Source organism: Gouania willdenowi, chromosome 24 (genome assembly GCF_900634775.1).
Source record: "Gouania willdenowi chromosome 24, fGouWil2.1, whole genome shotgun sequence".
NCBI classification, from domain to species: domain Eukaryota; kingdom Metazoa; phylum Chordata; class Actinopteri; order Blenniiformes; family Gobiesocidae; genus Gouania; species Gouania willdenowi.
In genome coordinates, this window is record NC_041066.1 from 14,470,690 (window position 1) to 14,494,118 (window position 23,429).

The 23,429-nt window shown below is 37.1% G+C and overlaps 1 protein-coding gene across 2 annotated transcripts in view; it reads left to right on the forward strand.

Moving 5' to 3' along the window:
- plcb1l (phospholipase C beta 1-like) overlaps window positions 1-23,429 on the forward strand; it is a 152,983-nt gene extending 129,554 nt beyond the window's left edge. For both annotated transcript variants that reach the window (XM_028439660.1, XM_028439661.1), the window contains exons 31-33: window positions 2,178-2,235; window positions 2,372-2,458; window positions 21,431-23,429. In XM_028439660.1, the coding sequence (XP_028295461.1) occupies window positions 2,178-2,235; window positions 2,372-2,458; window positions 21,431-21,655 (370 nt within the window). In that variant the 3' untranslated portion in view covers window positions 21,656-23,429. The remainder of the gene's footprint in view (window positions 1-2,177; window positions 2,236-2,371; window positions 2,459-21,430) is intronic.

Sequence of the window (23,429 nt, forward strand, 5' to 3'; positions counted from 1 at the left end):
CCCTTATAACAGTGAGGGCCACATGAAATGTGATCGACTGCTCTGAGGGCCAGCTGTTTTGCATTGTTTTGTGTATTTTTGTTATCTTATTGTGTATTTTTCTGTGATTTTTGTTGTCGTTTTGTGTATTTTGTTATACTTTTAGTTTTTCTGAAATTGTATTGTTTTTTTGTGTATTTCGTTATCCTTCTATGTATTTTCTGTGACTCTCTGTGATTTTATAGACCTTTTGTGTATTTTTTTTAATCTTATTGTTAGGGATGTAACGATTAATCGTAAGGCAGTTAAAAATCGATTCATAGGTATCACGGTTGATATCGATTTTCTGAAAATTGAATCGCAGTACTTTTTTTAACCAGCAAGTGTAGGCGGCGGGCGGAGTCTGCTAATACTTTGTTTCTGGCCGCCTTCTACTCTTAAATATGTTAATAAATGATTCATTACCCCTTAAGCACCGAAAGAATATCTGTAATATTACTTGAATATCTGTAAAAGTCACGTTTTCTATTAGCTCTGTCTGCTAGCATAGCTTCTCTTCTTCACTGCAAGATATCTGCATGCCAACCAACCACTGTGTTACCAGCGCCCTCTGCTGGTCCAAACAAATATGACGTAAATCAGTGTAATCAGGTTTTTGTTTTTTTTTTTAAAGTCCAATTGTTAAGGCACAAAATACATTTTCAGTTGCACTTTTAAAAGAAAAAGAACTATTATGCAGTTTTACATTGTTTATTATAGAACCAGAATTTAAATTAATAGGCTTCATTTTCAGAAATCAGAAATCAGAATCAGAAATGTTTTATTTGCCATGTACAGTTTTGAGGACAGTACAAGGAATTTGACTTGGTGGTTGGTGCACAAAACAAGCAACAAAAAGAAATAAAAGAAATAAAAACAACACAACAAAGAACAACCCAGCAACAATAATAATAATAATAATGATAAATATAAAGGATGAGGGATAAATAAAGGATAGATAGAGAATAAAGGATAAATAGGATAAATATAAATATAAATATATATATACAGTGCAGCAGGTATCAAGCTGGTGGAGGTGGTGATCGGGTGGGGGGGGGGGGGGGTTCAGTGGGTGACTTGGGGTGTGTTCATGTGGATGGTGGCAGAGGGAAAGAAGCTGTTTTTGTGTCTGGAGGTTCTGGTCCTGATGGACCGAAACCTCCTACCAGAAGGGAGAGATTGAAACAGTTTATGACCGGGGTGGGAGGGGTCGGCCACAATCTTTCCTGCACGCCTCAAAATCCTGGAGGCGTACAGGTCCTGGAGGGAGGGCAGATTGCAGCCGATGACCTTCTCTGCAGAGTGGATGATACGCTGCAGTCTGGCCTTGTCCTTGGCCGTAGCTGCAGCGTACCAGATGGTGATGGAGGAGCAGAGGATGGACTGGATGATGGAGCTGTAGAAGTTCACCATCATCTTTGTTGGCAGACTGAACTTCCTCAGCTGCCGCAGAAAGTACATCCTCTGCTGAGCTTTTTTGATAAGGGAGCTGATGTTCAGCTCCCACTTGAGGTCCTGAGTGATGATGGTCCCCAGGAAGCAGAAGTACTCTACAGAGCTCACTGTAGAGTCTCCCAGGGTGAGGGGGGTGAGGGGGGCTGGGGCTGTATTATTCCTTTATTTATTTCATTCAAGATTTATTTTTAGTTAAATGGCATTGTTTTGAATTGTTTATCAAGGAATTCCTTTGACAATGAAAAATAAAAGGAAAATAGTACGGTATTTTCTATTTTTTTTCCCAAAAAAAAAATTTGTCTACTGTCCCATTTTGTAAAATAAATCGTGAGAGAATCGTATCGTGAACCTAGTATCGTGAATCGAATCGTATCGGGAGTTGAGTGAATCGTTACATCCCTACTTATTGTGTATTTTTCTGTGATTTTGTTGTTGTTTTGTGTATTTTGTTATCCTTTGTGTGTTTTTCTGAAATTGTATTGTTCTTTTGTGTATTTTGTTATCCGTCTGTGTATTTTCTGTGACTTTCAGTCATTTTTATAGTCCTTTTGTGTATTTTTTCTGTAACAGTTATTTATTTATTTTTCATGTTGTGTGGTTAACTTTGGGGGCCGCACAAATTAAAATCGGGGGCCAAATGTAGTTTTTCCTGAGTGTTCAGGAGTTTTCTTTCATTTCTTCATCTTCTCAATTTGTCCCCACAGAGAGAAACTTGAAATCAACCGATCCTTTGTCAATGAGGTGGTGCAGCACATCAAACGGGTGAGCGATGGGCTGGTTACTAAGGAATGGTGTTGAATTGATAACAAAGATACCATCTTTTTACAGTCTCTTGGTTGGTTGGTCTTACCAGTGTTGTGATTGACACACCGTTTCACGTTTGTGTGTGTGTGTATAGCTGGAAGACGCACAGAGTAAGAGGCAGGAGAAGCTACAGGAGAAGCACAAGGACATCCGCCAGCAAATTTTGGATGAAAGGCCAAAGGTAGGACAATTGCAACATTAAAAATCTGTGCACCCTTCGTTCTTTGGTTATTTCGTTTCAAAACCAAATAAAAAAATAGCAAAAACGGATTGTTTTTTTTTTGTTTTATTAATTTATATATACATAAATAAATCTAAACCAAAAATGGATGTTACGTAAAACATGCACATGTTATGTGGAACAGAGGTGGTGTAATGAATCTGCTGGTGCTCCTCGTTTCTTGTGATCATCTTCCGTGTGTGTTGACGGCTGCTCTTAGCGGTACTTATAACCTGCAAAATAAAAATGGTAGAAGTTCTAACACCTATTGTTTCTCATACCAGCCTCACAGGTGATAGTCAGTCACCAGTTTATTTGGATACTATTTGGACCGTAACACCGCAAAACAGAAAATGAATCAGAAAAACAAAAATAACCACACTGTTTATTTGTTATTTTGATTTGGTTTTAAAACGGAATAACCAAAGACTGAATGGTACACGGATTATTAATGGCCTGATTTATTAAAATCCCAAATGCAGAGAACTAAATAAAGTGCACACGCAATTAGATTGTACACACTGTCGTGTTTGTTGTAAATCAACACATTTCTATGTCCCAGTTTCTGCATGGATTGCTTTTTAACATTTAACCCACATATGCAATTTTGTTGCACAGTAACTATAAAGCAACTTTACTTCATCTTTTTATCAAATTATATAACCAAAATAGAACTATTTTAGTGCTGTACTACCTTGAACAGTAAGCACAACTCTTGAGATTAATTTGAGGTAACAGCACTGACCTATATAGTATTTGGACTTTTTTTCCCCCTTTGTCTAAAATAAACAGAATAATGGTGTAAAATTAAAAAAAATAAAAAATAAGGCTTGTAACTCATTTCAACCACTAGATGGGGATCTATATCAGGTTTAGTGCATAAACACAATTGGAAAGTTGTGCAATAGGAAAGGTTAGTTCGAATAATGCACAGGGCTTTAATCAAACATTATTTTTGTGTGTTATATAGTGTTCCGTGACCGACCACTATGAGTAAATCCCTGATTTTGCTCGCTGAAGACTTTTGTTGTTAACCTGAAAGTGAAAGCATCTTCACATTTAGCTATATACAGTATACACACAATTATTGTGTGTAATAAATAGCCAGGTTTCAACTTCCACTTTTGAAAAGTAAATATGTATCGTCTATACATGATCAATTTCATCTTTTCACTTTCTAAACGACACACGGAATCATCAGTTATTAGTTATTGGACAGAAATAATTTTTATTCAGAAACAGTTACAATTGTTAAGATGATATACGTAATTGACTTTTGTTTTCACAAAGAAAAACACTGAAACAATGTAGAATATGAACCATGCAGACTTCACAGGTCAAGGCTTTTTTAATGGCCAGTCTTTTATTACCAGGAACCTTACTTAATCTAAAAAAATAACCTCGACAGTCCTTTATAATAAAGTGCACAAAGATTCTAATTTATATAGTTGGAAAATTCCAGTGTCAATAGAGAGCTGCAGAATAAGATTGAACCTTGAACATTCAAATCTGTTCAGATATAAAGAATTGCACTTTTACATTCAGGTGCTGAGGCACAGCACACTGTTTACATTACTGGAGAAAAGAGCAGCTCTCTTTTTCCAAACTACTCCCATTCTTTTATTATTATTATTGATAATATTAAGTACAATATTGTACCAGTATCCCTGTTATTATTATTTTTTTTCTGCATAGTGACACTCATTAAATAAATCCACTGACAGCAAAGCAAATGGCTGCATACTCTGAGCCATAACGGGCTTATGGAGGTGTTGTGGTCACATGTAAATGCCACATATGTAGCACTTTTGTCTTTCTTGTAGGTAAATGTTGCAAGACTCTGTTATTCCTCCGACAGGGACACAGATGCAGAGACAGGTGTTTTCTGGGGCTCTTTGTGTTTTGCGAACCCACATTCGTTTTTGCACAGTTTTTATTATTCCGTTGTTCAGTTAGACACAAGCTCGTCGCGATGGCTCCTCGCAGCCACCCACTGACGTCCGCTCACTGCAATAAATAAGCAGGTAGAATGGTCAGACGACACGCTACACCTGCAACCAATAACTCTTCAGAGCTAGATCCCTTGAGCCACCTTCCCCACACACCCCACAGTGATTGATAAGCTACGCCCTCAGAATAAATGTGCACATTGGTTCTACTTTGTCCCTGCCTCTCTACCTCTTGGCAGCTGGTCTAAGAATGTATTCTACCCAAGTCACATTATCTCTGCTTCATTGAACAAGCCTGAAAAAAACGTTAATTTCTTTCAGGACATCCACCACATTCCTACTCTAGTTTCAAGTTTGGTTTTAGGAGTTGGTTTAAGAGTACAGAATTCTTTTATTGCAGTATTTCTCAAATGGGGGTACGTGTACCACTAGGGGTACGTGATGGCACTACAGTGGGTACTTGAGGGAGAGAGAGAGAGAGTGTGGAAAATGAACAAATAAAGTGTCAATGTTGGTCCCACCTCAGGCATGAGATGTCCAGAAATGATAAAAACTATAGAAATAAGTCTATTCAGGAGGTACTAAATCAGTGTTTTTCAACCTTAGGGTCAGGACCCCATGTGGGGTCACCTGGAGTTTAAATGGGGTTGCCTGAAATATCTGAAAAATGTAAATAGATTTTTGAAATGTTCTGAATAATATTCTTTTTTTAAAAAAAATAATAATAATTCAAATCAATCCTAGCAACTGTATTTTTATACTTTTACTTTGTGAAATATAAATCTAGTTCAACTAAAATGCAGTTAAAAAAAATTATATCTGAGTTCAAACGTGATCAAAAACAAATTCTAGAAGAAAAAAAAGGGTCGCCAGAAATTCTTGATATCAAAGTGGGGGTCACGATTCAAAAAAAGGTTGGGAACCACTGCACTAAATAATAATATTTTCACTTATTTACTAAATTAGATTGTTTAAAATGTGTGCTATCACTAGTTAATTCCATCATTATGATCTATAGTTGCTTTTAAATAGTAAATAGTTTTCTAAGCAAAATGTTGTAGACAGACAAAATGGGGGTACTTGGATTTAGAAATAAGAAAAAGGGGGTACTTGAGCCAAAAAACATTGGACAACCCCTGTTCTATTGGACTCCCACAATGTGACTGCCCTTTGTTCCTTACAAAATTGCAATAGGAGACATTAGGTAGAGTGAAGAGAAAAAATAAATATTATAGAATCCTTTGTTTTCTGGTCTGTAAACACAGAATCCCTCTTCCTATATCGTAACCTTGTAGGAATTGTGCTTATTGTATTTACCAGAGCCTCTTGAACACCCAGCACTATAATTCTTTTCTGACGTAGCTGTAAACTGCGTGGAAGAAAAATGATAGTCCAGCTGCTGCTTTCTGGAATTGTAATTGCATGGCAGAACTGTAACTGATTACACAGCATCTAGCCCCATGTCACCAAAACTAATTTAATTTCCCTGAAGAAGGTCATTACATAGTAATCAGCCATCACTGTGGTGCAGTTCCCATGGAGAAGCAGTATTCTGTTTGCTAAACATGCAGAGTTACTACACTATAGCATCAGTAGTGAATTGTACAGAAATGAAAATAGTAAAAAATATTTTCAAGAGTGAAGCTGTGATTCCTGAGAAGATGAACATTTATTTTTCACCTTTGTAGTCTATACACATTTAATACATAATTCTTAAACCTAGCGCTGGACAAAAAAATCTATTTCATTGATTTATCTATTTTGTAGTTAAAACAATTTTTATTTTGCAAATTTGAGTTAAAAGAAAATGTATATATTTTTTTATTATTATTATTTTTTTTAATTATTATTATAATTTTTTTTCCACCACAGTTTTTTTCGGACTTTTTCAAGTTTCATCCTTGTGGGTTACCGTAACGCGATGTGAGCCGTTGTTTACATTTGTTTACCCTTTGAGTAGGCTATATGTGTGCCACAGGCATGTTTAATTTTTCACTCGCACTACGCTGAGATGATAAGGGAAGAATTTATTTTATTTTTTTTTATTTGTAATGTCACTTTTATAAGAGTTGCAGACTGCACCTTTAAACCCTTTATAAATAATTACATTCTGAAAACAATAGGAGTCTGTGGCTGTTGTGTCCTTCGTTAACATGCCTCCATTAAACCTTCGCTTGTCTCACCTGATTTAGATTTTGCTCAGCTTTTATCAGTTTTAAATATAAAAACAATGAAAACTCCAGTGTTTTCATAACACTTTGTGACAATGTGTTGCTAAACCTTATTAAGTGTACTAAAATGTAGCATACTTTTGTGTACTTCAAGCCACACTAATCATCAGTATACTACAAGTGCGTCTATGATTAGCTAACTTAAAGCATGCTATTTTGGAACAACTCATTTTGTACTAAAAAGAAGTTCAGCTGGAAGTGTATTAAGTGTATTTTTACATGCTAAAACGTAACTAACAGTGTATTTAGTATGTTTTAAGTATATTACTTTAAAATAAATGAACTAATGTATGCTAAATTAGTAAATTAATAAATGGGTTGAATCAGAATCAGCTTTATTGGCCAGGTACAGTTTAGAACAATACTAGGAATTTGATTTGGTAGTTGCAGCGAAAGATATACATCAACACACCAGAGCAGCCATTTGCGACATGTTCACGGTAATACTATTGGTCATTTTCCAAATACATTTCTTAAGGCACAAGATAACTCTTAATGTAACTTAAAATATATTCAGACCTAATATCAGAGTATTGATATTAAAATGTGTACTTCTGAAATATGCTCTCAGTGTATGATAAAAAGACAATTTTAAGCACACATTTTAAGTATGTAAAAAAAATGTGTAAAAATTAGTTTCAAATAAGTACACTTGAAAATTACCCATACATTTCATTTAATTTTAGTAAAATATTTTTTTATAAAGTGTAATAGAGTACTTGTTTTTTTGAAGTGTGTTAAAAGTGTTTCCGCGAAGGTGTGATGTTAGTATTTACTTAAAGGTCACATATTTTTCACACATCTTCATTTCTTCTAAGAAACCCAAAAACATAGTATTTGAGGTTTATTTTCACAAACTCGCCTGTTTTCCAGAGTTTTAGCCTCTGAAAAGTCACTTTCTGAGCAACTCTACACAAACAGGCTGATTTGCGTCCTACTTATGCATATTCATGAGTGGACGTGTCTAAAGACGGGACACTGACTTCCTCCTCGCCGCACGGTGATGTAGGGCCAGAGGACGGTCCGACCTCCTCCCACCCACTCCGTAGCCGAGCTCATGCTGCTTTATAAACACGAGACAGGTCGTGGTGGCGGGGCGTTCACCGGTACATATATAGACTAGAAGATACGTACATAGCACCACGCGAAGGACTCTGAAATGCTCACCTTCGTGGGCGTGTCTGATTTCATGTCAATCACAGCAGAGCGCTTCCTGGAGGTGCGGCATCTCCAGCTCAGTGCAGCGTCAAATTTGTCATCAAAGTGGGAACGCATCATCAAATTGGAGCGTCCTGCAGTGGGAAAGGAGCAAATCACCCTCTAACTAATGATTGAGGGATCAATGAAAAAACACTTTGGGCATGTGTATGAAGCCCAAATAGCACTTTTATGATGTTTAAAGCACAGGAAAGTTGATTTAGCGTAACATCGGCCCTTTAAAATGCAATAAAGTACCTTTTTTTTTCCACCAGGGAAGCCAATGCTGCTATTATTTAAAGAGGTTATTGCACTCTTAGAAATTAAAGCCAACTCTCCTCAGAAGGAAATGTACAAGACATTTTGGAGATATTATGGAGGTATTGAGGTAGACTTTTAGTCTGTTCAATTATCTCACAGAAAGAAAAAAACATCTATGCATCATTCGGTCCTGAAAATAGAAAGTGAAAGACAGTTGGAAATAATGAATCCCAGTGTAAAGCCAAGGCTGAGCCATAGAAAGATAATATTTTCTTCCTTGTATTTGTTTGTTCGGTCTTGTGGGCTCACATTCATCTCCGTACTGCTCCTCTAGTTTCTCCTTTCTCCACTAATGGATCTATTATAATCATTGGTGGAGTGAAAACACAAACGTGTTATTATGGCCATGTAGCACACAGAACGTGAAGGAAAAGAGTAGAAGTCATCAGTTGCATGACTGTTGTTCATCTCACCCAGCATGGCCGCTCAGGTGTCGCCTGTCCTGTTAATGATCCAATCAAAGCCTCCCCAAAGACTCAGTGGGAAACCACATGACGGCACAAGCTGTCCCTGCTCACATCAAAGCCCACATTTCCGGACATACTGTGTCCTCCTTTCCTCTGCTGCTGTGCACATGCAAAAGGTCAAAGTAACATGGAAACCTACATTTTTTTGCAAAGCTTATGTGAAATATGTATTATTTGTTTTGTCTTCAGAAATGTTCTAAGATTCAGAGCTTTAACACTCAAAAAATGGGGTTAAGAGATTAGGTGTATGTCTTAACACAGAGGTCCCCAACCTTTTCTGGGTCGTGACCCCATTTTGATAACACAAATATCCTGTGACCCCAGAATCATTTTTTTTTTCTTCTAAAATGAGTTTTTGATCATGTTTATTAAAGTGTATATACAAGTACAGGTGTGCCACCTCTGATATTTTTATACTGCTTTTTATTTCAACAAGATTTAGATTTGAGAAAGTTTAAAGGCACACTGTGGACTTTTTGACCTAAAGAGTTGACCCATATGAGTTATTTTAAATGATTCCTCAGGCCAATATACAGCGCTTGACAGTATCAATGCTTCGAACGGGGCTTCCCTCTTGAAATACCGCCCATGTAAGTTTGGAGAGACGGACCGTCTTTGGCCAGGTCATGTGACCTGGAGAATGCCTGAAGAACGTATCACTTTACGGCAGTCACGTGCTCTGATATACTCATTGGGCTAAGGCTTTTGCTGGTATTTTTCCGCCTGTTCGACTGGTCATGGCCGAGGCAAGCAAACACTTTAAAACTGCTTCTGAGGAGGCTAAAAAGACGTGGGGACCCACCTTTCACCCGGCGTACACCGGGTCGCCCGACCCTGACCGCCGCGCAGACTCTCTGCAAAGGAGGCCGACGACAGCGGCAAGGCCAGGGAGTGGGGGGAGCGCCACCGACGAGGCAAGGAGGGCCGAGTGCCAGTGTAGTGTAGAATAAACCTAACATGAAAGTTTCCTACAGTAGACTGTGGTCTGCTCCTCCAGCCGCAGCGTGAGCCCAGCCCCGCTTCGCACCCCAGCCCGACCGACCCAGCCCTTAGAGCCAATCCTTATCCCAAAGTTACAGGTCAACTACTGTCTGCATACACAATCAAAAGACAAGAGAGGCTGGCCAGACTGACTAACTGTTGATTTTTGCGACAGTGCTGCGGCGCTTGAGGCCACTTGGGGCGCTTGATGTGAAAGTTACAGGTCTAGCGCCTCTAGTGGCCAAAAGTTACATTGTGTGCCTTTAAGTATAGGATAGTTATTTGATTTTTATTGTGTGATGTGTACTTGAAAAATAATAATTCAAAAATGTTAAAATATAATTTTAAAGCATTTTTACCAAGTTTTTTTTTTTTTTTTTTTAGCAAATTTTTATAAATATACTATATATTATTTATTTTATCAATTACTAGACATTTCAGGCGACCCCCAAGGTTGAAAAACACTATATATATTATTTTGGGCTAAACCATAAACGTTATTCTTCTATTTATATTGCGGGTTATGATAATATATATAGTGTGCTGAGTAGTATTATAGTAGTATATATTTATATTTATTTTCCGATATTTTATTTCGGTTTGTCATGTCATTCGTCTTTTCATATTCTTGGAGAGCGCCTTAATTGTGTTGTACATGTTTTACAATGACAATAAAAGCTTCTATTCTATTCTATACCTGCTTATCCTCACAATAACAGACAATCATGCATTCACTCCTACCGTCAGTTTAGAGATGCATATGTTTCTGTGAGGAGAAGGATGATTAAAGGTATTGGAAGCATTTGTCATGTTATGGATTTTGGCTGTGCGTGTGCCTCCTGTAATACGCATTTACAAAAGTAGGCAATAAAGACGGATGGCTCCCATTAGGCATGTGACTTCCTGTCCTGATTTCTTCGACACTACAAAATAAATGAGGTTATGTCATGAGTCATGTATCGACAGACCTTTTCCTCGTGACATCAAAATCAACAGCTCAAGTCTTCTTTTGTTTGTTGACCAAAATGTAAAATAGATGAACATCCAGATCACCCTATTTATTTAACTCGATTAGCTTTTTTTTTTCCTTCTTCTTCGCAGAATGACATCTTGCCAGAACATATTGTATTTTTTTGTGTTCGAGTCATTCATTCCACACCATTCTTTGAGCTGTGAGAAGCGTGGGAAACAGTGATGAAGCAATGTGTCTCACAGCGCGGTGCGTTGGTGTATGTGTTTGTGTCGTGGGAATAATATGCATTAAAGCCTTGAATGACCACACAGAACCATACGTTTTGTTTTTTTTTTTTTTTCCTCAACGCACACACCCATTTGTTCAGCAAGCAGGAGTCCTGTGCGGTTGTCATGGAAACTCAGATTTCCCCCCCCCTTACATCCTCCCCACCTTTTTTCTTTCTATCCTGCGTGACTTTATACAATCTGCTAATTTGGATGTGAGTCCTCGTGACGCAATGCCAGGGAAGGGTGCTGAAATAGGAATGAAGCAGCAGAAAGAAAGGATTGAAGGAAAATAGAGCTTTATAGCGTGGCCATCTTCCTGTGTTCCTGTGTCACTCGCACGAGACGCTGCCTCGTTCCTTCCAACACTTTGATCTGCATTATTTCTTCCTGTTGAAGCTTCATAAATAATGCACTTGTGCACAAACATACACTTTCACAACCTCACAATGCCCACCGGGGAACACTTATGGCCAACCAAGTCAAATACAGTGTTTACTTGAGTGCATGTGAGTGTCACACACTTGGTTCCTTTTTTTTTTTTTTTTTCATGATATTGTCGTTGCTAATGCTGGCGTTCATTATGCATGCTCACATTTGCTAATGAAGCTCAATGTCTAAGGAACATTAACTGTGGAACTGCTGCACTACACTGCTTCAGCACGAGCCACCATTAGCCTCTGTTTAGTCTCTAGGGTTCAGACACAAAAATAGGTGTGAACTGTCAGTCTTATTCAAGCTAATGTGCAGTCAATAAGATAAAAGGCAGTAAAAAAGAAGAGCCTATTAAAGTTTTACAAGTTATACAGAAACATAGTTTCATTATTTATTAAGCCATTTTGAATCAGAAAAATCAACAACCTCTGATCAGTGGAAGATGCATTTAAAATTAATAAACCTGCAAAGTTATTGGTAAGCTTTTAGTCTGTTGTCAGTGGGGAATTGAAGGTTGTTGATTTGAATCCAGTCCTTAGTTTTAACATTTTATGCAGTAATTTAAACTTAATAAGCCTCTTAATAAGGCCTTACTAAATTATTTTTATCAACAATATTGTTACTATACAATTAACATCATTAAAATTCTTATTAATGTTATTAACACACTAAATCTGCTGTTAATAAGCAGTAACTATAAGTCAACTAACTTCCAAATAAGACCTTATTAAATACTTATTAACAATAATAATGCTATGTGTGTTAATAAAATAGCTTCATAAATATATTTACATTTATTAATGCTTCTTAAGAAGTGAATGTATGTTAATAAGCCTCTCAATAAGGACTTAATAAATTCTTATTAACATGAATAATGCTATATAAGTATTAAATAAAAGCATCATTAAAATTCTTATTAATGTTATTAACACACTGAAGCTGCTTTTAATAAACAGTAACTAAGGCCTCATTAAATCCTTATTAACAATAATAATGCTATTTAAGTGTTGATAAAATAGCTTCATAAATATATTTACATTTATTAATGCTTCTTAGGCAGTGAATGTATGTTAATAAGCCTCTCAATAAGGACTTAATAAATTCTTATTAACATTAATAAGGCTATATAAGTGTTACTAAAAAGCTGCTTGTAATAAGCAGTAATTTAATGTTGATGAGCTTCTCAATAAGGCCTTATTATTATCATTAATAATTGTAAATAAATGTTAATTTAAAAAAAAAGCTTCATAAATATTTATTAATGCTATTCACGCAGTAGTTATATGTTAGTAAGCCACTTAAAGCGAACATATTAATGGTAATAATAGCCTTATTAATGGTAATATAAGGTCTTATTAAGAGATTAATTATATTAAGGCTTATTATAAGCACTTTATTATAAACTACTGTATATAGTGGCCCAAATGAGAGGAAAGTAGCGTTTAGTGACGGGTAACAGAATAACAACGGTAGTTTTATATTAGTGTAGCCCGTTTTTATAATAACATTACAATTTAGACGAGGGGTTCTGAACTGGTCTCACCCTGGGACCCACATTTTACCACAGTCATTAAATCGCGACCCACTTTTTTTTTAGAATTCAGTCAACCAAACTTAGTTTTTCAAAAATAGCTGTTGAAAAAAATGCATATAGAATTTTTTTTTTTTTTTTAAATAAATCTATATATTTTCCTGTGCAACATGCTTTTCACAGCATGCCTGTCAAAAGAAAAGTTTATTTCAAAATAAGACAAGTCCAACATGAGACATTAAGTATTTATTTATGACTAGCTGTCCGCCACCCATCCAGTCCAGGTTCGCGACCCACTTTTGGGTCCCGTCCCACCAGTTGAGAATCGCTGATTTAGACTATAGTGCACACTACAGCATATTAGAGCTCTTATTGTGAAAGGCTAGAAGCTAAAGTTATTGTTCTGTGTGCAGCTCTCCACTGTGTGTAACAGTAACTAAAATTACTTTTTAATTTGTGTTAATGACACAGGAAGTTTCACCCATGAAAAGGAAGTTGAGGCCTCAGCAGTTAGATCAGGGCTGTGTTAACTGTTCCACCACAGTTGAGAGGCATGTTGCCAGGCTTTTTGGTGACACTTTGTCTGATTCAGGTCAATTAGTGGGATAGTCAGACAATGGTTGGAGTCCAGTGAGCTCCTTGTGCGCTCTGTCATCATTTTCACTGGTTTTCTATAGCACCAAACATGGTTCATATGCTGACCTTCTTGTTTTGCCTTTTAGGGTAAGCGCTGCACATACATGGCGGAGGTATGCAGGGGTATTTTTTAAATTCTTGCTTCGTAAGACAAGAATGCAAGTGGATGAATTATCTTGGAGAGGCACGCAGAGATGTACGCGCGAAGAAAGTCAATGCAAAGATGCATGGTGTCTATTCTGAGTCTGCCTCTTAATTTGTATGAGCCTTAGACAGCTGCTGTTCATCTTTGTTCTTCAGGCCAATAGTGGAAAGAATGTAAATGTCCTTTCAGCCTCAGACACACAAACGTAGCTTTCCTGCATGCATCGTGTGCTTGAATTTTTACAATGCTGTCAGGTTTTTCTTTGTTTTAGTTTAAGGTCGGGGCTTATTGAGCTTTATTTTGGCGAGTTCATTCATTTAAAGGTCAAAGCACGTAAAATTAGAAACTAAAACTGTTGAAGTGGGGAACTTCCATTTCCTACCTTGAGTGACTCCTCCCGGTTCCCTTCCCCCTCACCCAGGTGTAACACTGCCCTCTTTTTATACCCCCCCCCTTTAATAAAGTAGTTCTTACCCTTCCTTAGGGGGAGGGCTGGTGATGCTCACAAGTATGCAATAAAACAAATTAATGTATTTAATTGCAATAACAAAACATGCATTGCTGTAAAAAGATTGCACTTCTTGTAGTGTTGACCTATGACAGCATGTGCAAACAAGGTAAAAAAAAAAAAAGCACGTAAAATGATCACACACACTCATCAAGAGACTTGATCCATTCCAGAGACAATGTTTTACAACTTTGTATATGCATCTTGTGTAAAATTTTAAATTTATCACTCGAGATGTGTGGGATTTTCTAAATGCTTTGGCAAGGCAGCAGTATAAGCCATGTGTACTGTCGTCTAATGGCAGCCAGGCAGGAGAAGCCTTTTTTTTTCTCTTCATGATGTTGCAGCAGGCGTTATGTCACAGCTCAAAGCAAAGAATTAATTTGGCTCCTCTGAGGCCGTTCTGCCGCTTCCCTCGATGGCTTCTCAAAATGAGGACATGCTGGTGAAGAAGGTCACAGAGTGCTGTATTTTAAGAAAGGCAGAAATGTGTGTCTCTGGGCGTGCAGTTTGTTGACAGACCCTGAGAGAGAGACAGAGTTAAACTGAGAGCTGACGCTGCTCACTGTCAAACAGAAACCAGAGGACACATAGATTCTGTTCATGTATTTGAGGAGATGTCTCGCACCTAAAGAGCAAAAAATAAACAAGCAGACTTTTAAGTGATTTGGCAAGGGTATCCCTGAACAAACTTTAACTTTTAACGTTTACATTTTGTTGGTTCAGTCCAGGAATGTGTTCAAATATCAAGGAACTCTCTGGAGCTACTACTACTATTTTTGTCGTGCATTATTTTGCATGGATGCCAATATTTATGTTTGGATATGATACAGGGATTTAAAGTTACACCCAATTTCTGCTTAATTTCAAAAATTAATTCTCATGAAAAGTTTATATTTTTTGAATTTTGTGTACTTGTACTTTTTTGAGTCTATTTCTAAATCAGTAATTTTACTTGTACTTAAATATGTTTTAAAATAAATAAAGTAAAATGTTACATTTCTACACCCAACCATTACTGAGTAAATATTTTCTCTCAGATCCCTCTCTCCCCCTCCCTCCCCGCTGCTCTCTTGCCCTGCCTCCAAACTTTCCAAAGTCCCTCCCTCAGAGGAGCTAACAAGCTAACGTCAGTCCAACAGCAACATCACAGTAATATAACATGTACTGTTAAAGCATATTACTGCAGCTCTTCTCTCTCTCAATGTGCACACACCTCAGCAGCAGCTGCAGCAACGACAACGCAGTGTCACTTACAGCAGCAGATACGGAGGCTGCTGCGCGCACGTGAACAGACACATGCACCACAGAGTTCTAGTGTAACAATTACAAATCAAACATAATGTAAATCAAGCAGCAGTAATTACCTTCCAAGCAGAAAAGTTGCTTATTCTATTTTCTACTCTTCCACACCCTACACTGTAAAAAAGACAGGGAAAAGAAGGGAAAGGGGCGGGGACTGTGAACAACAGCTGTCGGACATGTTTTAAAATAAATAACGTAAAATGTTACATTTCTACACCCAACCATTACTGAGTAAATATTTTCTTTGTTTTAAAATACTCAATGGACATCGTGAAACACAAAAAAAATGAAATGACCAGACAACAATCAAATGCGTCACATCAAAACCGACCAATCAGATTGAACGTAATGCAATGCTCCAAAATGCTGGGGATTTTCTTATTTTTAGAGTTCATAAATGTAGCTGTACTTGGAGCCTTAAAAAAATTTAATTTTAATTTAATTCATTGGTTATGTTATGTAAAGAAAAACTTTTTTTTTAATATATATATATACATAGTTCCAATTGTGCAAGATTTGGTCTCTTTCTTTTAAGTTTATAAATGAGATGTCTACTATATGCAAGGGATCCGTGGCACGATTTGTTGTCAAAAGTAAACATGGGGGGGGGGTGAAAGTAACTAGTAACTTCCTTTGAGTACTACTCTAAATAATTGAGCTACTTTTTACTTGTGCTTGAGTATTTTATGTAAGACTTAGTTGTACTACTTGTACTTGAGTACAATTTCATTCAAGTAACAGTACTTCTGCTGTTGTAGGATATACAGTATCAGTACTCTACACCTTTGTGGTTTGTTATATGACACACACACACACATACACACACGTACGTCACTCCTCTTATCATCAGCCCTTCCTCATTCCTGGACCCACTTCTCATGAACCAGGGCGTCAATCAGTCAGCATTGCACGTACACACACACACATACATGCATTTACGCTTCCACACACAACGTTTGCTCACTGTCCCACCCCTAAGTAGGTCATGCGCAGTGCAGAGCTGGGAGAGTGCCACTCACTCTCTGGTGCATCTTTAGCCATCTGGTTCAGGTGCTGGATGTCCGCGCACAGCGAGGGTGACAATGAAAAACAGGATAATGGAAAGAAAAGTGAAAATGAGAGAAAGAGAAGGCGAGAGGAAGGGATATTTTTCAATGACGGTGACCTTGAAATGCGGCGCTCGCTGGGAGAGTGAGCAGGCACTGCTGAACCACTCATAAACATCCCAACGACACAAGCTAAGAGCTCCTGCCGTTCCTACTGAGACGAACAGCATCCTGTATCGATTCAGGCTACACTTCATTCAGGGCTGACATTTTCACTTTAAGGGCGAACACACCCATGTGTCGTGCATTGTGCACGGGGGAGTATATCCTTGGTGGATACAGAGAACAAGATGGAAAAAGTAACCTTTGGGTTTTTGTTGACTATTATTGAATGTTATCAACCCATGAAGTACAAAAGAGACCTGCGGTCTACGGAGGGAGCATCCTCCATTTAAGTTAGACAACTTTCAGGAAAAATATTGTTTCCAGTAGACTGTAAAACTATAGTATTATTACTAATAAATGTAACAACTGCCTAAAATCTTCTAAAAGTTGTTGGTTATGGTTAATAATACAGAGTAGGGCTGGGCAAAAAAATCGAATTTGTAGATAAAAACTATTTTTATTTTGCAAATTCAAGTTTTAAAATATATATATATATATATACAGTATATATTTTAAAATTTTTATTTTTTATCCATCACAGTTTTTTTCGCGTTACGTCCTTGTGGGTTACCGTAGCGCGATGTGAGCTAGCCCCTTCTTTGTTTACATTTGTTTACCCTTAATTTTTATATGATGAGATGATAAGGGAAGAGTTTTTTTTTTTTTTTTAATTGTGATGTTATAAAATATGTAGTAATCTGATTCATTAATCAGAAATTTTAAGCTACTGTGAAGTTGCTGTTGCACTTTTGCTTAAACCTGGGTTAAAGCCTGAAATAGTTGAATGGCAGAGCCTCAGTTACGTTTTATTTTGGGATTGTTCTATGCATTTTAACTCTTGAGGACAATCACAGCAATAAAGTTGCACTTTTGACAATACATTTGATGTCTGCAGTCATTTTTAGGTGCATTGAAATGAAAAAAAAAATCGCCCAGCGCTATTACAGAGTATGATGTATACAGTGTAAACAAGTAGAAGCAATATCCCATCATCATAGGCTGTTTGAAATGTCATACTAACGTAGTACTCATACTAAGTCTGACATCAAAATGAATATGTAGTGCGTTCACATTATTTAGTATGAAAAGATTGAGTTCGCGAGAAATACCCCGATGTATGCTATATCGGGACATTTTTGAAATGGGCACTCTAGTCATACTCAACCACCCCATTATGCATTGCAAGCGGAACGTAAAATCATCCAGGGACCGGCTTCAAGTTAAAAATCAAACATCCCCTTTTCAAAACAAAAGCATCTTTTCTTGTCTTCCATTAGTTCTTTAACGCTTTTGTAAATAGGGCTCTTGTTTTGAAGTTAACCAGAAGTTTTGTCAGGAGCACAATGGCGGGTCTCCGAAAATTTCTGAAATGTCGGCATGAAACGTGTTTCCGTGAGTTTTATGGATCAAATGACCACACGTTGGTATTCTACATGGTCACTTTCTCGCTTCAAATGCTTTCAGAACTTTCAAAGGTGACAAATTAACAGAGATATTTAGCCTCAGTGTGTTTCAGGTTTTTGTCGTCGTAGGTTCCAAATGCATCTTGGGACCTTTGACCTTTGCTTTGTCTCTGCTCTTTTTATAATTTCTGAAGATTCTCTGTTCTATACAGTAGGTTTTCCTTTTCATTGTTAGGTTAGATGTTTGCGTCGGAGCATGTAAGTTCTGTTTTAGAGCTTGTGGCAATTTATAGCTGCAGGATTCACCCCCAAGTTTGTTTATGCTGTAATTGAAATCCTTTTTAGGTCATAGGTTGAGTGAGATTATTGATACAACAAGATCCTCTCTAGCATGTCGTAGACCCCTCATTAAACCTTTCTAAACACCCAGGTAATTTTGGTGTCTAATAACGCTGACGTGACTATATCGAGTTCTGCACTTCTGACACCATTCATCTTTGCAGCTTTTCTTTTAATTACCACTCTCCCTAGGGAGCCGGCTGGGTAGTTAAACAGAAATCAGCATTACAGCAATTATTGGCTCGCAATGAAATGAATACAATCTTGTCATGTGTAATCATTGGGGGCATCTATGCCTCAGAGAAAACAGCTCTTTTTTTTCTTCTTTTTTATTGCAAGGCAGGAAAATGTTTAGTATGGTGTAAGTCCATCTACTTTATATATACGTTTCATTTTTTTTTTTCCTATGTCTATGGGAGGGCGTGGACATTTATTTTATCTGTTTAGTTTATAATTTTGCAACAAGGACACAAGTATTTCTAGTGAAAGCTAAAGTTCATGTCCTTTTTCTGTTTCGGTTTATAGCCTGTTGTAATACCTTCAATAAATATATTTAAAACAAATCTGTTTTTTTATGATTGATGCTGATGTTGCTGTACAGCTAAGAGATAATAGTCATTGTATGTCATAGTAGGCCTATTTCACCTACAGTAAACTTCGATGGGTGACCTTGGATGGAAGGATGATGATTGAAAATAGCTTAATTTGTAAGACTCTACAGAGAAACATGGAATTGAGCTTCTTGTAGCAATCACATGCAAAGCAGAGCAGTAATGCTGAGGTGAACGTTGAACTTTCTGAAGCTGCTCTCATGGGGTTTGTCATACTGATAAATCCTCTGAGAATTATTATGCAACTCTGCGGTGCAGTTCTTTCAGCTCCTTGTTTTGGTAAAATACCATTCAAAATACTTTCATCAGCAGCATTTCCAGACAAATAAACCACTGTTTGGAGAAAAGATCTTCAAACTCCATGACTTTACAAACTGCAGCTGTTCAAATTTGATTACACACTTGAAATCCTAAAGTTGCTCTAATGTGTTGATCTTAACAAAAAATGGCCGATGATGATTCGTGATTACCACGGCTCAAGTATGTTGTGTGACATCAGTGGGTTTTTACAGCGTTTGTTAAGTGTGTTTTCTAATACAAGCAATTATAATAATGGTGATTGTCAGACATTCTGCAGAGCTGCAAGATATAAAACATTCATTAGATTCAGGGGTATCAAACCTGTCAAGCCTCTAGGGCTGAGTTTGGACACTGCAGCTCTACAACCTTCTGGTCATCCTGTATATCTGGGGTGCCAAACTCATTTTAGGTCAAGGGACAAATACAAACAAGTTTAATCTAAAGTCGGCCACAGATTTGAGGCAGGAAAACAAGCATTTTACACATCATTGTGTGTAAAATTTGCCCTTTCACATAGTTTAGTTGAGCTGTTTACTCAAGTCATTTACAGAAATCACATCATTACACGGTAATGGAAGCTCAAAAGGAATAGGCTGAAGCAAGGAAGCTTATGTGCGCCTACCCCTATATTCATATTCTCAGTACTCGTACATTTCACATTTGCATTCCCATTGAGAACTCAACCAACTGCATCTCACTAATTACATTACATAGGAAAAGTTACTGTAAAAGTTCCAGTACACCATTTTCAGACCCAGGTACACACAACCAGTTACATTTTCCTATTACAATTGCATTTTCAACCATATAGTCAAAAACATAGACCTTACAATCTGCAGCATTTGATATGGTATGAGCTTGTGAAGATTACCGTACATTGTTTGAGTTATGTCGTGATGGATAACATTAACACAGCATACTGCATGTTGCTAGACCGTCGTAAGCAGGAATATGGGAATGTTTTATGTATTAGTTGAGTATAACAATATCAAAAGTCAGTATGTAAGTGGTAAGTTGGTTATTTAGTAGGCTTACACCACTTTATAACGGATCATGTGGAGACGTTGGTGACGGTAGTTGTATCAGCATGGTATGATTCTATTATCCTGTATTCATTTAGTAGTACTCGACACCGAGAAAAGTCACGCTTAGTGGTTACATTTGGCATATTGCGTTAAGATACTTACAGAATCTTATATTGTACATACAAGTAGTATATAGTTTGTAAGGCAATGACAATATCCAATATCAGTCTCTGCAGGATAATCACGTCAAAATTACTTGAATTTGTGACCATTTTTTATTCAATTTGGGGACATTTTGTGGAATTATTTGAAGAAAATTGCAGGAGTTTGGAAAAAATTAGAGTTTTTTCATCAGTTTGAGTTAAAAAATGTACTGGAATCATGTGATATAAGCATGGGTATACGGTTAGCCCTGGAAAATACTGTGGAGTTTCATTGAGTTTGTGAACTTGGAGGGGCTGAGATATCTTTTGATAATTTACACTAGGGGTGTGACGATATCTTCATACGGAGTAATATCGCGCAATTTTTTTGCACTAAGTATCGTGTATCGTATTGTATCGTGAGGTACCCAGAGGTTCCCACCCCTAGTTTATACAATGATTCATGTTTTCTCTGTAATTTTAGCTTTCTCCTGTGGGATGGATGCTCCTATATGCTCTAAAGGGCCAGATTTGGCCCCCTGGCCATGAGTTTGATTCACCTTCTGTATCTTTTAACATTCATAACTGTAAGGAACAATTTATCTTTTTCATTTCTTCTTACTGATATCATTAGATGAAGGGAATTAACAGCTCACCTTCCTTCTCTGAGGTGTGAGAGAAGCAATGCTGCCTCACATGATGCTCAGTTATTTGTGGATTTCCTCCTGTCTCTTGTGTTCCCTCTTTGATTCCAGAATATTTTACATTTGGTACCCTGACACTGTTTTGTAGTTTGTAATCTTAATGGACTGTTTTGTGTTTTGTTTATTCTATATATCCAAGCTCAGTCACATACCAAAGTGTTTTCCATACTTGCTGTTTACATTGGATGTTGTTTGGTTTAATTGTTCTTGTGATTCCAAGAGTTTTCATGTGACATGAACTGTCCTCCTCAGCTGCAGAGCGATCTGGACCAGGAGTACCAGGACAAGTTTCGCCGGCTGCCTGTGGAGATACAAGAGTTTGTTCAGGACAGCAGCAAAGCCAAGCTCAGTGACGACAACATCCAGGCAAACCCTGTTTCCTCCTCAACGACAGAGAAGCTGAAGCTCAAGACATCACAGTCTGAGGAGGACATAGAGGAGGGCTCATCAGAACCAGTGTACGACACGCCGCTTTGAAGGTCAAACCTTGGCTTTTTGCTTCACACTGGGACACTGATTGGGCGGCTGTGGTACCAACCTCAGAAATAGGCTGAGAAAACCCACAATTTGGTTTTTCATGGTCACCAATGAAAGAATTAGACAAGTCTAAGCCTAACGGGGTGAGTTAAAGTCTTCTCTGTGGGGACGAGGAGAGAATTGATTTGTGTAAATAGTACTTTTTGTGTATTTGTATGTTTCCTGTATGTCGTCATTGTTTTTTTTTTTTTTTTTTCAGTACTACTGTTGCTTTCTAATGTTTTCAGAAAAGACCTTACTTGAAACATCACACAGAGTGAGTATTTCCTTTGTATCATTTTTATGATCATTCTATTGACACTAGTTGTGGATGGAGATGTGTACTGTGCCAAGGTTGTGAATTCACTTCCAGTGGATTTTGTTGTTTAAGTGGCATGAATGTGTACTGTAGAGAAACAAATGCATATTCAGCCTTTAAACCTTCCATCTTTATAAGATTTAGATCTTTCCCTATATAATTGCACTGACAGCTCACTGTACGTAATTTGTGTAACACTTTTATTATCATCACCCAGAGGCACTGGTGGTTTGCTGGTTCTGGATTTTGTCCTTACAGAACTAAGCCGATGTGTTGCTGCTATTTGATTTTAAAGTCTTTATTTGATTTTTTTTTTTTTTTTAGTTTGTTTTGTATGTGGCATGGTTATTAATATGCAGTGATATTTTGCGGTCTCCTTGTCGTGGCTAGTTTTAAAGAACTTTGTACTGTTTGTGTTCAGAGAAGAGAGACTGGATGGTTTGTGTGCATGTGTTTGAACAACTTTAAAAGGTTACAGTAGCTCTGTAGCAAAAAAGAAAAAAAAAGTTATGTAAATCTATTTTTTCTGAAACATTTAAACCTAATCTGCAAAATCTAGTGTGGCTTGATAAATGACAGTGGATACAAACAGCAAGTCATTTTGTTTCGGCTTTCGAGGTAGTAGTGTTTCTGTTAACAGGTCGCTCAGTGTATTTTACGATTTTTTTTTTTTTTTACCCCTTTTAATGAAAGAAAACTTCACCCATTCCTGTTGCCATTTAACAAATTTTGGGGTACTTTCCCAGTGCACAAAAAATACCACAAACTCTTGATTCTTAAAAATATTTTTTTAATACATAGGAGGAGGAGTCTTTGTCTTGAGTCTTACTCAAATGTCGATTTCTTTGCAAAACAGTAATATATTATTGCAGATAACTGTCATTGTTTTGTTTTTTAACGTAAACCGTGCCCATAAATGATTTTCTATTGCTGTCCTGTACCGTGTGACTAAAAACCTTTTTTTTTTTTTTTAAAGAACTCACAGCTTAAGGTTAAAGAATAACTGACGTGTAAGTACTAATTACCTTTTAAAAAGAAAATATTGACGTGAGAGTCCCGTGCCTTTGAATGGGTTTGCCTTGTTTATGTTGAATGTATGAAATGCATACTTGTTGAAATTGCCATTATATATTAAATATGAGGCTGTCTGGTGTTGAATAGACCTTGTGCACTTTTTAGTACAGAACCACTACTGAGTAACGCTTGTGATAAGCAGTATTTGACATGATGTGTTTCATAAGAAATTCAATACTTTTTATTTTAGCCTTTTTATGTAACAGACCCTCCCGTCCCAATGTATGCACTCTGGAAATGGAAATGTATGTATATCATTATGGAAAATATTGAAATGAGGGCGGGAAAAAAAATCCTAGTGTAAAGGGAACTTGCTTGTAATTAAAATAAATGTTGCTATTA